A 17,070-nucleotide genomic window follows, 5' to 3' on the forward strand; every position below is an offset into this window, starting at 1 on the left:
TGCAGAGAGCATGTAGGGAAAGAGCATGCTCTTTGCCCATAGGCATACTATGCCTTAAGACACTTAAGGGTCTGAGCTTTGACTTCAGAGGTCCTGAGGTGAAACACTGCAAGGGAAGCAAGCACCAGAGACTGAGTTCTCAGGGTGCCCACAGAACAGCAGGAGGCTACAGGCATGGAACAGCAGAGTAAGCTTGTTGATAATTTCTTTTTCTTGATTATCAGATGTGATATGAAGTCAGAATTCACTATCGCGCTTGAAATTAATCTCCGATTTTAGCACTGACTACCTAGCCTGTTTTTGTCTTCTGTTGTTCGTTTTCATTTAAATATAAAAACTTGGCTTTGGATTTTGATTTTCTTTTGTATTTTCCCTCACGTAAGTAGGGCACAGACTTTCTCGGATGAAATACGGAAACTTTTCAAAGAAAACTGTTGAATGCTCCTAAGATACTGAATAGGAAATAGAGGGATTTTTTCCTCCTTTGGGACTTCCTGCATGCATTTTTTTATTCATATAATGAGACGTGTTTATCAAGCACATACATGATTAAGCTGAAATGTTTTAGATTTTGTTGCAAAGGAGAAACAAAATATGCTCTTCAGAAAGCGTTATTGCTTCACCTTGCCAATTAAAATGATGACATACCTTATCTCTCCCTGTGTATTTTTGCCTACTTGTTAGAGTTGGTAATTTTCAGGGTTGTAAAGCAGATACTAGAGGACTAATTATTTCACTTCTTGGTTTGCAGAATGTGTGCTTTATTACACCACAATTTTTGTATCAGTTCTTCTGTTTGTTTTCACAACAAGTAAGTATTGGATGCTTTACTTCTTGGTAAACTTATGTAGGAGCACTAGAAAAATGGGGAGAAAACAGTGAATTATTGTTCTTCCTCTCTTCAAAAGCAAATGTATTCACTGACTTTTCCACATCTGTACTATTATTACTAATGAGTGAGTTTATTAGCGGATTTGTACAGATGAAATCCTAAAAGTGCAATTTTAAGTTATTACTGTGTATTAATCACTAAATAGGTGCCCTGAAGCTTTTTTAAAAGTACAAAATCATGTAGGTTTTAAAATGACCCTTAAATATTTTTGTTCCAAAAGGGAATCTTTATTTGGCCAGTCTCTTTTCCTCCAGAGAAGCTATGAATTGGTAGTGCAATTTACTGGTTGTTTTGGCCTATATTTTTCAAGATTGCTTGACCAACTACTGGCCTTCTGTTTCCCATGTTTAAGTAAATACAACCATAATTAGTGTATAATTATACTGCATTTGATGCATATAACTTTTTACTCAGCTGCTTTCCTGGGGAGCAGAAGGAAGTCTTGTGCTCCACGGTACAGTTAAATTTGAAAGACCTACAAAATTTAAGTCTGTCTGCATACTTTCCACTTGCTATTGGCAAATTTCTGCGTGGAAAGGGTGACTGTGTAGAAACCAGATAGATGTTACATTTGGCAAGTATCTAGCTTCATTTTCAAAATTTGATGGCTTGTGTAGTTGACAACAGAAAATATAACCTACCTAGTAACATTTTATATTAGTATAACTCTTTGTCTACTTAGTAAACTCACATAATTAGTTGTTTGTTGTTACTATCAGTATGCTAAGTAAAGATTTTAAAAAATATACAATAGCTTTCTTTACAACACTCAATCTTTGTTTCCCTTTGCAGACACTCTATGACAGTGTATACCTGACTTTGTACAATATTTGTTTCACTTCCTTGCCTGTCCTCATCTACAGTCTTTTTGAACAGCACGTGCATCCGCATATATTACAGAGTAAACCTGTGCTCTATCGGTATGTATATCCTATCTGTATTGCCCCAATAGCACATCATTTAGAAGATTAGTGGCCTCTGCAGAAGTCTGAACTTGCTAATATACATTCCTACAGTATCAGTATCTGTAATTTGTACAGTTTTTGTTAACTGTAACTTCCTCTCAAGGGAGGAGGAACTGCAGTTACATAGTTTTCATCCCCAAAGCTATTTCAAATCAGGAATTTAAGAGAAGCATCTTTTTAAGCAGTTATGTTAAGACTGGAAAAGAATTGAGCACTTGGCTTATGTGATTTGTAACCCATTACGTGTAGGGGTTGGAAGTCACTCAGGCATGAAAAATGAAAAACTTGGACACTGGTTAGGTGAATCACAGCAAAAATGCTTTACTAAACAGAGAAGTGGTTTTCTGTAGAATTAGATGTCCTCCCAGTGGCAGAATATTGCACTGCATACTGTTTATTGGAGAAAGAAGTATATGTTTTTCAAAATTATTTTTAACTCTTAGATGTCTTTTATTTTGTCATCCCCCTCTAACTCTCTCCCCCCTACCCCCCAATGGTATTTTAAGCAGAACAGAGGTGAAAATGTTAGGAGAATCTGGCCTTTTGTTCATCTTGTAATTCTACCTCGAGAGAGAGGAATTCCAGTTCTTGCTGTTCTGACCTCGACTTGTTCAGCACAGTGAAAAATTGCATTTATGCAAGCAGTAGCATTTGTACAAAGTCAATAGCTGATGGGTTATATAAAGACAATCTGAAATCCGAAATCTGTTTTATTTCTGCAGAGACATCAGTAAAAATGCCCATCTAGGGTTTAAACCATTTCTTTATTGGACCATTTTGGGCTTCTTTCATGCATTTGTTTTCTTTTATGGCTCGTATCTTCTAATGGGAGAAGACACTTCTCTGCTGGGAAATGGCCAGGTAAAATATCATATGAATTATACCACTACTGTATTTTGTGGTTAATTTTTTTTATTTAATGAATTTTGCAAAATCCTGTTGTGTTAGATAACTCAAAATTATTCATAAAGTATTTTACTAAATTTTTCGATTTTACGGACTAAGAAATATCAAAGAGGCTTTGCAATTATTTGTTTTAGCTCTCAGAACATTTCTGTAAAGTGAGGAAACTGAGTGGGGAAGAATGTGATAAATTAATGTTCGAATGTTACTCTTGCAAAACTTGTGATGTAGAACTTTCACATTCCAGTTAGCACAGATCTTCTAATTTTTTAAAAAATGTAAATCACAGCTATCAATACAACATTACATCTCTGTTTTCCTGCTCTATTGAGTTTTTGTTTCTTTTGATTATAAGAAAGACCTTCTGTTGTAAGAAAGCAGGTATCCACAAAGACCAGTTCTTTTTAGATAATATGTGTTATGGTTGTCTTAAATTTTGTTTTAATTTGTTTTGTTTACTTTGTTGCCAAAATCGGATCTCATCACTATTCAGATGAGCATTTGTATTCATTCTAAACTCATTTTGAGTTGGACTTAAAACCTGATTGCAATGTCAAATATTGGCTTCTCTTGAGCACTCATTGTAAATTTTGGCACCTTCAGCAGTGTTAAAGCTTCTCCTGAAAATGCATTATTTAATTACTAAGAATTTTTGCAAATCAGTTGCAAAAATTAGTTGCTTTTAAATTATGCTTTTTAGTTCACTGGGGGCTTTGGGGGACGTTTTGGTCATTTTGGTTTTAAGTATTTGATAATCTCATTAAATAAGTCATTGTTTTATTTGACCCTTTCTGTTTTAGAGAGGTGAAAGTTAAGGGGGAAAGTCATTTACAGAAAACAAAACTCAGGTGAATCTAGTACAAGTCTGCTTCCTCATTTCCCTGATTCTGAATTCCTTAACCCAGCTTAGAACAATTAGAGTCTGCTTTTCTCTCATAAAACCGTTTCAGCTGGTGATCCAGAATACATTCCTTATCTCATTATGTCGTTCTTACTGCCGACATGAAGTGCATGGTCGTTCTCACGTAGCCCTCAGTAGGGTTGTGAGTTATGGCACTTCACCCCCAAAATGACCTCATTATGTCTTCATACTGGTCTCCTGGTGTGAGAGGATGCACCTGAGCTCAGGAGGTCTAGTAAGAAAAACGTTTCTGTATACTGGTGAACAGACGATGGTGAGACTTGTCAAGTGACTGAAGTCAGAGAGCATGTGAATTGGTGTTTAGTGTCCTTGCAGAGAAAGCAGCAGTAGGTGGGGGATGATGCAGCTAGCTAAAGTACCTGTTTCCTCATGAGATGTTTGATAAAAACATTAACTTAGTTCTGCCTCAGCCTAAAATGTCTTTTATAATTTGTATAATAAATGTATGAATTTCCTCTGCTGCCATTTCTGCCATTTTTACAGGCTACGTGACTTTCTGGTTGAAATAATTGTGAATTGGTAATGGACTTTCAGTAGTATTTTAATGAAGTAACTTTACGCTGTAGATCAGTGCATTTAGAGCACTTGTCAGCTAAGTCAAAGCACTTTGGAATTGCTTAATAAACATCTACAAGGCAGAAGGAGACTTTTTATTTAGTAACAAATGTTTAGTTTGTTTTGTTTGTGTTGTAGAAATCTAGACTACAGTCTGTGTTAACGTAAATGCTAGGGAGAAGGTTTTGGTATACTTTCTTGTGTACATTAACCTCAAGATTCTTTAAATATAGAACAAGCATCCTAGATGAGAGCTTTCAGATGTCCTTTGGCTGTTCGTGGTTTTTGTAATGTGACATTGAGAAAAAAGAAACGAAACAAATCCTTAGAATTTATTTGGAGACATCCTCTACCTTCTCTGTGTTTGCTAGGAGATGGTTATTGGAACAAGCAGAGCTGTGTGCTGCAGTAAAATATCCATGGTCGATAAAGTAGTTCGCAATTTTAACATGTGCAAAAGTTAAAGGCAAGAGAAACTTCCCATGTGTGCTCTCTTGTAATGATCTGCAGGAAGTGACCTCTGTACGTGAACATGTGATACAGCATCGTGTCAGTGCAAGGCAACGAGCCAGCATCAGCCTCAATTTTCATTCTGAGTTACCAATTTGGAGCAAAGCACAGTAGAGCTGATTGCATGTAATTTGTTAATGTTTGGGGTTGATTAGGCTTACATCAATGCATTGTGCAACAACTTGATCTTTTAGTTCTTTTCTCCCCCCTCTTTCATGCTGTGCATGTCGTCAGATATTGAAACCTAACAGGCAAATGGTAAGAGTCTAGAGGAGGAGGAGATACAAAATATTGTATCTGTTACTTCACAGGATTAAAGGATGCAGCATCCACAATGTAAACACGTTCAAAAATAAAATGGTGGCAAGAACTTGTTCATATTTTGCATTCTAACTCTGACCATTTAGAGAGGTGTTAGCAAAGACACTTTCTTTCACAGGTTGCTTGAAAGCAGTAGCCTAATTTTACTCCAAGATTAATACTGATGTGCTACTTGTCAAACATTTCCTGTTTACTTTTCAAACCTATAGTAGTCTTCAGAAGACTTCTTAAAACAAAGATCTGCTACTTTTTAAAATCGGCTCATGGCTACTTTATTTTTTTGTCCTCTATAAAGATAAGTAGTTGTGAGAACTGTTATATAGGTTGTTGGGGGGTTGTTTTGGTCTCCTTTTTTTCTTTTTCTTCCCCCTCTTTCCTTTGTTGTCAGAGCTCTGTAAGAAGACCTACAGCTGCATTAATCCCAGTTTCATGCTGTACTAACCACTCCAATCCAGGATGAGTTTGCCTCTCTGCATGTGGCACCTCTCTCATTGCTTGCCTGGTTTGTTAAAGATAAATGCTAAAATGAGGGCTTGGTCAATGTTGAGTATGTCGGTGACAAAAATAGCTGCCAAAAAGCAGTGTTCAGTATGAGCACCCAGGCCGCTCGCCGCAGCAGAGCGGTTGGACCCATGCAGAATGGCAGCGGGTGTCTGAGTAGCATGTGGGCACGTGGTGTACAAACCTGGCATCCCCGCTTGGTTGTCAGAACTGAGATTTTGTTGTTGTAGGACTTGTACGGAGTTTTGATGGTTCAACTTATATGGACAAGAGACTACAAGAGTGACAGAACAATGTTTTAGGGTTGAAGTTTAACTTTTTTTTTTTAACATTTGTTCATTAGCCTTGAAACAAAGTGTCTTTTCCGTGGCATTTTCTTTGAAAAATATAACAGCACCATTATTTTTGAATTGTAAAACTGCTTGGAAAAAAGCAAACCTTCAGGTGATGCTGCATGTTGAAAATGATCTGGAAATGTTTAAACTCAAATTGAGAAGTGTTTTGCATTTATGTTGAAGTGGATACTTTCCACCCAGTATTTGCTTTTGGTTGGATGTTTACACCTAGCGGGTGGATTTGTATCTTCGTTTTCCTATCAGTTCATGTTATTATTTTGGGCTTCTTCATCTTCCATGTAGCCTTTTTGGTGATCTATTTTGAACCAAGAAGGAATATGATTTGTGAGCTGTTAATTTTGTTCTTATGTTGTAAGCTGTATTTTTTGATAGTAGTTTGTGTTGTGTCCTCCTTCCTTCATTAACTGTGATTAGTGAAGTCACAAGCTTCTGTCCCTAGATTTGTTTCAGTAGTATAGCTGACTTGAGAAAAATCTAACTTGTTATGAATGTTCTTAACTGATCTCTTTTCCTGACTTTTGCCTTGCTTTTTTTTTTTTTTTTTTTTTTTTAGATGTTTGGAAACTGGACATTTGGTACTTTGGTCTTCACTGTCATGGTTATAACTGTTACGATGAAGGTATGATATTACAGTATTTATTCCCTGTGCTTGAGTTCATAGGCAAATATATCATAGAATATTAATTTTAAATTGATTCAAAAGTTACATAGAAGTAGTGAGTTCTTAAGGAGCCCGGATAAAGAAATTTATGCTTTGGTAGTTAAAATTTTGTTTCATAGTTTGTATGTTGCAGCAATATTTAATGTTTGAGCTGGAATTTTGTTAAGTACATTCAAATTATTTCAGACCAGTATTTGTCAGGTTTTGTGAAAGCAAGCTAGTTAAATTTGTTATTTTTGTTTTAGATGGCACTAGAAACTCACTTCTGGACATGGATAAACCATTTTGTTACTTGGGGATCTATTGTTTTTTATTTCATTTTCTCCTTGTTTTATGGGGGAATTATCTGGTGAGTGCTCTCTTCTCTCCTTTCTGTAGCGCACATGATGGATGAAGTAAAATTAAAGAACATTATGTTAAAAGTAGTTTGTTCTCCCCTATTGCTTTGAATTTTGTTATAGATGTGTGCGTGGGGGGGAATTCTGAACCTGGAGTGGCATTTGCCTCTGATTCTCTTTGAAGTCAGAGCCATGCTGTTAAGCTGTCGTGTGCCCAGGGACAGGAACTGTTTGTATCCAACAGCCTATGACAGTTTTAAAAGTAGATGGGGTTCCCAAAGCTTCTGTGTGATAGGTAAATATTTGCAATGGAAATGAGGACACTGAAGTTAGAATCAGTGAAGTGATCTATACTCTGCTTGTGTTTTGAGGTTTGGAGAGATAGGACTGGTGTCCTGCAGCAGAGTTTAAAACAGATATTTTCCTCCTAGGTTCTGTACTTGTGTTTCCGCATTGTTTCTTTGCTGATCAGTTCCAGCAGGTTGCTAGACTCACTCTTGGACAACATGGTGCTGTTGCCCTGTGTCCTAAGTGATTTGCTGGTTAACATAAGTTTGGATAAGTTTTAGAAACAAAAGTACAGGACTAACTGGCTAAAAGTATTGTTTAATAATTACCACCTCTTCTAACTTTTCAGGCCATTTTTACATACCCAGGACATGTACTTTGTATTTGTTCAACTGTTGTCAAGTGGTTCTGCTTGGTTTGCCATAATCATCATCGTAGTTGCTTGTTTGTTTCTTGATGTGGTGAAGAAAGTGCTGTACAGGCATCTACAACCAACAAGTACTGAAAAAGCTCAGGTAATATTATATGTTTATGTCCAACTTGATTAGTATTTAAGAGAACATTTATTAAAATCTGTCTTGTTAACCAGATAATCTTTCCTGTGATATTTTGGCATTTAATCAACCTCTTAAATCGCTGTGACGTTTAGTGCATAAGACAGTGTTTTCATTTGGAAAGAAAAATGTTAATTTAAAATTACCAAAATTAGGCCACCATCTTAAAAGAAAATAACAGTATTAGAAGTAATCGATTTATTAATAACAGTAGAATTGTTTAGAGGAATCATTCAATATTTTGCATCTCAGATTACAACAGTATAAAAGGTTTATATTGTGCATTTTTATACTGCTTTAAAGCTGGTAACTGAACTTACTTTTACTTCTGTCTAGCTAGAAACTCTTGTCTTCAACTGTAATTGACATTGAATAATTCTTAAAATGTAGTGAAAGCAATAATTTTAAAAATTACTTTGATAGGGCTTGGTTTAATTAGTATTTCTTAAAACTTGATCACACCATGTATTTGGTGGTTGATTATATAATTAAAGATAATTACCTATATAATACTTTCATAAATTCATGGATGAGGGCTGAAGAACTGCTGTGATAATAGACTCTTCTTCCTCCTAACATAAGCCACATAAATTTCTGGAAATCATTCTTGTTTTAATTCAGCTGTCTTCGTTACATATCTCATACATAAAGAACGCTTGCGTATTCTTTATTTTTAGTGACAGTAATGCAAAGATCATCCTAATACATTGTTCTAATAGCTGTTCTTTCTGGTTTCAGTTTTCAGCATTTTATCTTTTTATACCTTTTCTACTAAATTGAAGTCTTCCGTGACCAACCTTTTTTCTTTTCATAATTAGGTTTTTGATCAAGTTAATTTTCTCGCTGACAGAATAAGCAGGCTGAATTTGAATCTTTCTGTAAAGAATATTTTCTAGTCTTTTAATAATTCTTGTGCCTCTTCTGTAGTCTTTGACATTCCTTAACCTCCATCTTGAATTCTGGATGTCACCGTTGAACAATGTTCCAGCACAGCGTATATCCGTGTCAAGTATGGAAGTAAAGAATCTCCCAAATGTATTCAGTTTACTAAATAGTATAGGTCACCAACCTGTTATCTTCTGAATCTTTTTTCTTCTGCAAGTGTAAAAAGTGATTATTTCTCTGTGCTTTTAGGTCATTGCTGAGAAGTCTAATAGCATAGGGCCCAGGAAAAAAATTGAAAGTGAATAGAAAAGCACCCAGTTGATATCTCATTTACAGTTATATTCTGAAACCTGTTAGCGGTTTTGAATCCACTTAATGTGTTTCATATGGATTTTTTTTTTTTGGTCTTCTAGTTGCTTAGTCCAAATTACATTGGGCTATGTGAGTTATGGAACTCTTAACTGCATTACCTCAATACTGTTACCTCTAGCTAACCTTTTAATTCTTTCAGTAAATGCATGTTGATTTACTTAAATTATTACCCATCTAATTTGTATTAATAAAAATCTCTATGAAACATTCTCTTACTTTTGCCTAGGATCAGTGTCAAACTGACAAAGTTAACCAAGTTATTCCATTAACCCTTTTTCAAAACTGGCATAATATTAGCTACTTTTTCCAGCCTTGGAATTTAGTATCCAAAATCCAAGGTAAATAACCATGAGTGTTCAGATAGCTTCTTCTCTAGACTTGATAAAAAACTTGATGCCACCTTCCATAGATCTGCTTTTTTATTGAACACTTTCTGTCCTTCCTATATTATTTAGTCAGCTATTTCCGCCTAGCAGTGGGTTAGTGTGGTTGCTAAGTTTTCTCATGCTCTTAAAATACTTGTTTTTAAAACCAAACAAAAAAAATGTATTTAGACTCTAGCCTTATGTTATGTTTCGCATTTCATTCTCTTGTTCTCTGAATGAATTCTTTCAAATATCCAGCTTTTATTTGTTTCCATTGCAGTTGTATGATGATGGACATGATCAGATCTCTCTCCTTTAGAAAAGAACAGTGACTGTCTGACATCTTTCTTGTGGCTATAACTTGGTTCGTAGCCGAAGAGATTTTGCTTTGTGCCCCTCTATCAGTAATTTTTGTTTTTCTGATTCCCTTTCTGCTTTGCCATTTGACAGCATCTGCTGTAGGGTCCTTTCTTAATGAAATACTGCCTTTTTTTTTTTCTGAAAACAGCTAATTCTGACATTGTAAAGTTTAGCTAGGGACTTAAAATCTGATTTGACCAGAAATGCTTCATAGGCAATTCAGCCATTTCTGTGTGTATGTCTGACAGTGGAGTCACAGTTAAAAATGCATTTGCAAAAAGAACGCACCTCTCTGTTACTGTCTTCAGGTTTGTTCTTTTGAGATTTTCCTACTTGTAATGGGACAGACAGCCTCACTGAATTTCGTAGGCTGCTCTTGTAATGAGGAACTAAACATAAACGAGTATGATCCTATGACTGGCTGACTTGCCCAATTATTGTCAGGAAGCGACGGAGTGCTTCTTTCGTGATTATTCCTCGTTAGTCTTATTTAAGATCTCAAGTAAATATTTTTCTCTCAGTTTCAAAGCAGTTTCTGACACTCACTGTGAGTTAGGGGAACATCTTTCTGTCCTAAAAGCTACGCAAATTCTCCATAGAAGTCATCCAAAGAATGAATACGGAGCGTTGTATTGCCACTGTAATGCATTTTTCGTAGTATAGATGCACCTTGTGTATTACTGAATTAATATTAATTCTTCTTTTTTTATCTGTGTGACAAAATTTAGTGTATTTGCATACAAGAGAAAAGAAGGAAAGACCTTAGTTTGCAGTTACTAAGGTTTTTTTATCAGGCAAGAAAAGCTGTTACCAATCGTTAATTTTAAGTTGGTATGAACCAATCACTAATTTTAAAAATTGTAGCTGTTTCTGTTGTTTTTGTTTTTTTCCCCCTATGATCTCAAATTTAAAATAGTCCAGTGAGAGCAGTGAGCAAACTTCACACGATTTCCTGAACTGCTCAGCTACTAGTGTTTCAGAGCACACTGGCTGTGTGAGTTACCGACTCGGTGCTCTGAATTCACTGCATCATTAGGCATCTACCTTACAGCATGGACTGTATAAGTTATTTGATGTTACATGTTTTAATTTAGTATAAGTTCATAACATCAAGAAGTAATTAATTTTTCAGCAGTTAGATGTTACCTGTAGCTAAGTTGTTCCTAACAGAGCAAAGAAGTTTAACTGGTATGAGAGAAAAACGCTTGAGAAATTTTGTTAAAGATAAATCTCTAAATGTGAAGACTATTCTATATCACTGCTCTCTTAAAAAAAGAAAAAAAAAATCTGTCCAATTTTGGGAAGTCAGGACATTAAAAATTTGACAAGCTAATATGAGTTGACTTTTATAGCAGGATGTGCTTGATTTGTTCTGCCTTCCCCAATGCACTGAGTGTGCATATGTATTATTTTTTTTGCCACTTTTTTCAACTGCTATAGAATCATGTAGGAAGAAATGGCCAGTAAAGAAAACCTCAATCTTTGGATAAATATAAATCACATCATTGAGGGGGAAGTTAATACTGAATAAAGACACCTGGTAAAGTATAGGCCTGTAAGCGTATAGGCCTTTTTCCTCAGTATGAAAACTAAAGAACATTTAAGAATGGTCCTAGTGAAAAATAACTGACTGTGATGATCCCAGGAACTATCCTGAAGGTGTCAGGCTTGTGTTCTGTATATAATGTGTTTTCCACTTAAATAACAATGTCTTGTCCTGTGTCTTTCTCTTAGAAAATTACTGCTACTACTTACTGACATGTATGTTCCATCCCTTCTCTGTCCAATTGTAGATGTACTCCAACAGAGTTGCTTTAAGTGACGAGTTCATCGCACTGCAGCCATTGTCCAGGGCAAGGAATCAGCTGAGCAAAATTAGGTAGAGTAGGCGGGACAGTTCCTCATCAACTCTTATGCATGCTGAAGATGAACTAACCAGTGCCGAGACAGATGGAAGAGGCATGAATATTAGTCGGTTGAGAGGGCAATATCTATAGTGCAGATACATTCAGTTTGGTATATTTCTTGGCTTTGCTCTGTGTTTTTGAGCCAAATGCTTCTCCTAAGTGGCATGTGTTGGACATTCTTTTTTAGGGAAGAACATCCCTAGCATGATGCTCAACTTTCAGAATACAGATCTAGCTCTTCTTGCATTCATTTTTAAATAATCAGTTTCTAGCATGGTTACAATGCTTTTAATTTCTTTATGATCAAAATTAACAGTGCTTTTTGCATGTTGGATAATTTCAGCTCCATAAAGCTGTGACAGGAAGGTCCATATATTTCAGGCAGCAATTTATTGCGAGTTGTTTGTCCATTTTAATTTGCTTTCACCTGTGTTGAAAGTGCAGAAAATGTTTTAAGTTGGGTGCCTACGTACACTTGTGCAGCTGAGGCTTTTTGTGTTTGTTTCATGCTTCTATAAAGTATGTGTTTTTTGTTTCCATTGCATTATGGTTACGTATTCCCAAAGGCATTTGAGTACAGAGTCTAAAAAATTATTCAAGAAAAGATTAAAACATATGTATGTGTGTATAGGTTAGAATTCTGAAACTTGCCAAACGCACTGCATTCACTCTAGCTAACGTTATCAAGTGCTGATTTTCAGTTGTAAGACAAAAACATTCTTATGCATAAGTAATGCCTTGACCTGTTTGATGTTTTATCCCACTGTTATCTATGTCTATGTCCTATGGCAAGAAATAATTCAGAGAACAGATTTTTTTTAAATAATTTCGTAAGGCCACATTGGTGTCTAAGATAATACTTGCAAATCAGTATTAGGGCACCCAAGCAGCCTGGATTTTTGAAGGAATTAATTCCTATTTGTTTAACTGGAAGAAAGTAGCAAGAAGAAGCTGACTTTTCAAATGATTAGCAGAATATATTTAAGAGTTAATTGAAACAAAGACAACAAAAGCCCTTTTAAAAAAAGAGAAAGGAGAAGAAAAAGTGAGGAAAGAGGGGGGAAGAACAGGGAAGTACGAAGAAGAAGAGGGGAGAAAGGGAAGCAAAATGGTAGGGGGGAAGAAATTTTTTTTGCAGACTTACTGTAAACTTAGAAACATACTGTTATTTTTTTCACTGCAAAAGGAGGTTAGCTTTTTAAATTCTTGATTTATTAATGTTGTTGAAACAATTTACCTTTTAAAACTTTAGATGAAATGTATTTCCAGTAAGCATCACATGTGCACCAAATAAAAGCTACTGTTAAATTTTTCAAAACTGATTTTAGGGGTTATGCAACTGGATCGTGAAGGAAAAATAAAGCTGTCTATAAATGTAGCATTGTAGTTACTAAAATATTGAGGATGGGAGAATACTTGCAAGTTTGGGGGGATTTTCTTTATATTACATTTTGGGAAGGGAGTGAAAAAACTAACAATTATGAAAATCCAATTTTTGATGTGTGTATTTGTTTAAACTGGAGTATCTAACGTTAGGTATCTAAATGCAAGGGACTTGTATGCCCTGAGTGCATTTTACTGCCTATTTGAAGTTGTAAAATGGAACAAGAAAGAACCAAAGACTCTAGATATCTATAGTTCTTTGTTCATAGTCTTCAGATGAAGATCAGAAGCTATTCTGTGGGTCCTTACCTAAAACAGTAAAAAGGAAAATCAGTTAATAGATAGAAACTACTCATTTTCCTATACTGAATAAAAACGAATTTGCAGTAAAGAGCACTGACTGGCTTCTGTAATGTTCAGGGCAGTTGTCTGTGTAGAGAGCAGAGAAAGCAAAGCAAGCGGGAAGTGTGTGGGAAGAAACAACTGTTTGGGGATGTACTAGTAAGTGGCTAATTCTGTGACATCTCGCTTGTGCCTACTCCGTATTAATTTTTATGTCCTTTGTGTCTGCAGTTTGCTCTTGTAGGTTGTTGAACAGATATTGGTTGTGTTTTCTGTGTTGTGTAAACAGGTAGTAAGAACCTTGAAAGGAGTATAGTGCCAGGTTAAACTGAATTATGTTTTGTTCTGCAACTGTGTTTACTGTCCTGCTGATAAACAAAAACAGAATAATTATGAATGCAAATGCAAAGATGTGTGTGATGGTACAATCAATTTTTATACACTTACTTACATTCTCAAGCCTATGTAAAATGTTCAAGTTTATGTCTTGTGGTATATGGTTAACAACTTTGGGAGGGGGGTCTTTAAGTGTCTGGGTGATCTGTGTAAGTCAGAAATGCAGTTTTGTGCTCGCCTGTTAAACACTTGCCTCTGACCTTTACTGTCACTTTTGTGAATTGGGATGAAGAGGAGATTGGGCATCAGAGCTCAGGTACAGGCATTACACTTTTCAGTAGATTGATGACTGAGCACTTCGTTTTCAACAAATTCCTTTCTATCTTCCGTAGCTGTGTCTCCTGAAGTTCTTGGTATTTCATTTCAGTTTTTTCTTTGTTTACGAAGTCTTGCCTAGGAGGCGGGAGGCTTGTTTGTATGTAAATGAGTGTATATAAGTGATGTCTCTGTGCTTGATAAAAACTGTCAGAAATCTTAAGCCACATGTGAGAAATCGTTGGTGAAATAGATGTTTTCCAATTTATGTCTCAAGGCAATTCTAATCACTCATGGAATTAACTATGTTTATGGATGTTTTACATTTGGGCACTATATTGACGTTGTACACAATATCAGGGAATGTAGAAGATAGACAAGATTTTTATTTACAGGGAAGGGTGTTACTGCGTAGCATATAATATCTGTGACTCCTAAGCAGTGGCATGTGTCTTAGCCTGGCCAATACTTTATTCCTTTCCCCCCTCTATCCTCCTATGATTTTATTGCTCCCTTGTTTTCCCTTTCTGTCTGTGCCGATCTGCTTTCTTTAGCCGTCTCCATTCAAAGACTCCTGGCTCAGTCTTTAAGGCCTTCATTGCTTGTCTGTATTCTTTTTTCCTCTGGTTGCTACTTCATATGATATCCCTCCTAATAACTATCATACTGGTCCTCTCCAGTGGCACGAAAGTTAAGTGCAGACAGGTTTCTGTTCCTTTCATAGTCTACATTTTCTGTAAGGAACATATGATTTCCAAGAAGACAGTCTATTCATGTGCAAACATGCGCTCATACTAGTGAAGTATACCAGAACTCTTAATATGCTGAGCTTTGATTGAGTGTAATCTCTTCTTTTATGAGTTTGTGTCATGTTTAGCATAGGGCAGTGCTGATCTGTGAACTAGTCCACAGAATCTCCAGCAGGAAGAGGGACTGAATGAGAAACAGATTATTTGATATTTACCTTTATTCACGAAAGTGCACATTAGACACTTATCTGAAGATACTTTTGTCTAATGATGCTAAAGTAATGAAATAATTCAGCTTTGGTAGAGTTTATTTGATGTAAGGAGATGAAGAGTAGCAAAACTATAAAAATGTTGAAATTGTAAGCGGCGGTATAGTTGTTAGAGGTCAGCATTTATCCATTTTCTGTTTAAAAAGAAAGAAAAAAAATAAAAACCTTTCTAACGAATCAATTGAGTTTTGGGTATACAGCATGTTAAGGGTTTAAAAAATGAGTTTTACAAGAAGGAGCAAGTTTAAACAGTAGGCTAGTAGTAGATATCTCAAACTGTCTGAAGTGTCCATGTGGCATCAGATATGTTGGCATCTAGGGTCTGAGCTCAAGAAAATACACTGGAGTGTTTTTAATTTGATGTACAGGATTAAATATATTTCCTTTTCAACAACGCACCAACTGCATGTTTCAGTGGGATTAAATGTTTAGCTGAAATATCTGTCTTGTAGCATATAGGAAATACTGTAATATGAGGAACAAACTGGAACGATTCATTCTATTAGAGAAAAAATAAACCCCAAAATCTAGTTTAGATTTCAAAATTACTGCTTTTCCCCTTTTGTAATCTGTGGTGCACAAGAAATATATAGTGGCTTCTAATACTTGTGCACTGATTAAACCATGTTTGATTCACCAGTTAACTTGGAAAAAATTGCCTCTTCTCCATGTAAATATGCCTTGTTCTCTCAAGATCGTGTCTGTAAAGCGAAAGTTCATTAAATGTGATAATTGTTGTAAATCAGTGTAAGCACGGTGTTTGATAAGTTGTGTTGCTTTTCTGTCCTTCTAGATGGAAGAAGATAAGGGTTCAGTCAGCTCAGCATGTGACTTTGCTGAAAGCAAGCACAGAGGGGAGGACAATAGGCAACTGCTAGATCCATCTAGCCTGCAGGACAGTTCTTACGTTCACTAGGTAGTACTCCCACTCTACCCTAATGTGTGTGTATATATATTTTTATATATCTATCACGTTTAATCAGTCATGCAGCCATCTCCAAACTAACCCATATTTCTTAAAATTTGCCAGGAAACATACATCATAGTATGTGGGTTTGGTTTTGCTTGTCAGACTGAATCGCTCTCTTTTGTTCAGCATTTCAACTGCTTTTTGATTCATTACATGAAATGGTCCATTATACTATAAAGTATTATGTTGTTGTGATCCCAGATCTTACCTTTTGAAAAGATCTCATTTTATTTGCAGCCCAAATATGAGTACTATCAGGTATTTCTATAGATTAATTTTTCTAAGCATTGACTCTCCTGCCATTTGTTTCCTGAAGATGTTTCAGGTTTTTGGAGACCATTATGCTGTACTGCCTTAGGCTGTTAGGCTTTACTTTGATATAAAATTATGTCTTTTTGTCCATAACAAAAAGAAAAGTGATGAAAAGAGACAGTCTAGTATAATATAAATGTCTTCCTTCCGTGCAGTTGGCATAAATGTAAAAATCTATATTCACCAGGTGGTGACACACAACATGCCTACTTATAAAACTGAATTTATTTTTAGGTTGTGTCCTTAATGCTCTCCTAATATTACTTTACACTTGACTGTGGGTTAGATAAACAGTAAACATTGTGTCCAAGGTTCTGTAAGGTCACATTTGCTACTTTAAAAAAAAGGATAATACTGTGCTTTTCATAAATCATGATTCAAGCATGATTCTTTATATGAGTATCTGACTGGAGAATACCAAGGATTTAAGTGAAGAGGAGGCATCGTTTCTCCAAAATCCAGGGTTGAGGAGTCCTTGGGAGTAGATTTGGGAGACTTTCTGGTTACTCTTTGTGCCAGTTTTTAATAGCATCTGGGACGACTAACTCAGCTCAGCAAGTATTATCCCTCATACCTTCCCTGCCAGGGGCTGGGAAGGTTGTGATTTAGCTTTGTGGTGCCTGGAGATATTTTATGTTACTTAGACAATGATAGAGATTAAATATACAGAAAAGAAAAATGCAGAGATATTCATTGGAAAGTAATAATCAAGCTCCTTTATGTATGATCAAATAGATTC

The 17,070-nt window shown here is 35.8% G+C and overlaps 1 protein-coding gene across 8 annotated transcripts in view; it reads left to right on the top strand.

Moving 5' to 3' along the window:
- Positions 1-17,070, top strand: part of ATP11B (ATPase phospholipid transporting 11B (putative)) — a 71,485-nt gene that overhangs the window by 42,536 nt on the left and 11,879 nt on the right. For 6 of the 8 annotated variants that reach the window (XM_062582779.1, XM_062582777.1, XM_062582773.1 and 3 more), the window contains exons 23-28: positions 752-811; positions 1,685-1,812; positions 2,580-2,718; positions 6,479-6,544; positions 6,832-6,935; positions 7,562-7,727. In XM_062582779.1, the coding sequence (XP_062438763.1) occupies positions 752-811; positions 1,685-1,812; positions 2,580-2,718; positions 6,479-6,544; positions 6,832-6,935; positions 7,562-7,727 (663 nt within the window). Of the gene's footprint in view, positions 1-751; positions 812-1,684; positions 1,813-2,579; positions 2,719-6,478; positions 6,545-6,831; positions 6,936-7,561; positions 7,728-11,541; positions 11,628-15,842; positions 15,966-17,070 lie in introns of all 8 variants that reach the window. The other 2 variants (XM_062582776.1, XM_062582778.1) reach the window with 2 other exon arrangements.

The sequence above is a fragment of the Rhea pennata genome, chromosome 9, assembly GCF_028389875.1.
Source record: "Rhea pennata isolate bPtePen1 chromosome 9, bPtePen1.pri, whole genome shotgun sequence".
NCBI classification, from domain to species: Eukaryota; Metazoa; Chordata; class Aves; order Rheiformes; family Rheidae; genus Rhea; species Rhea pennata.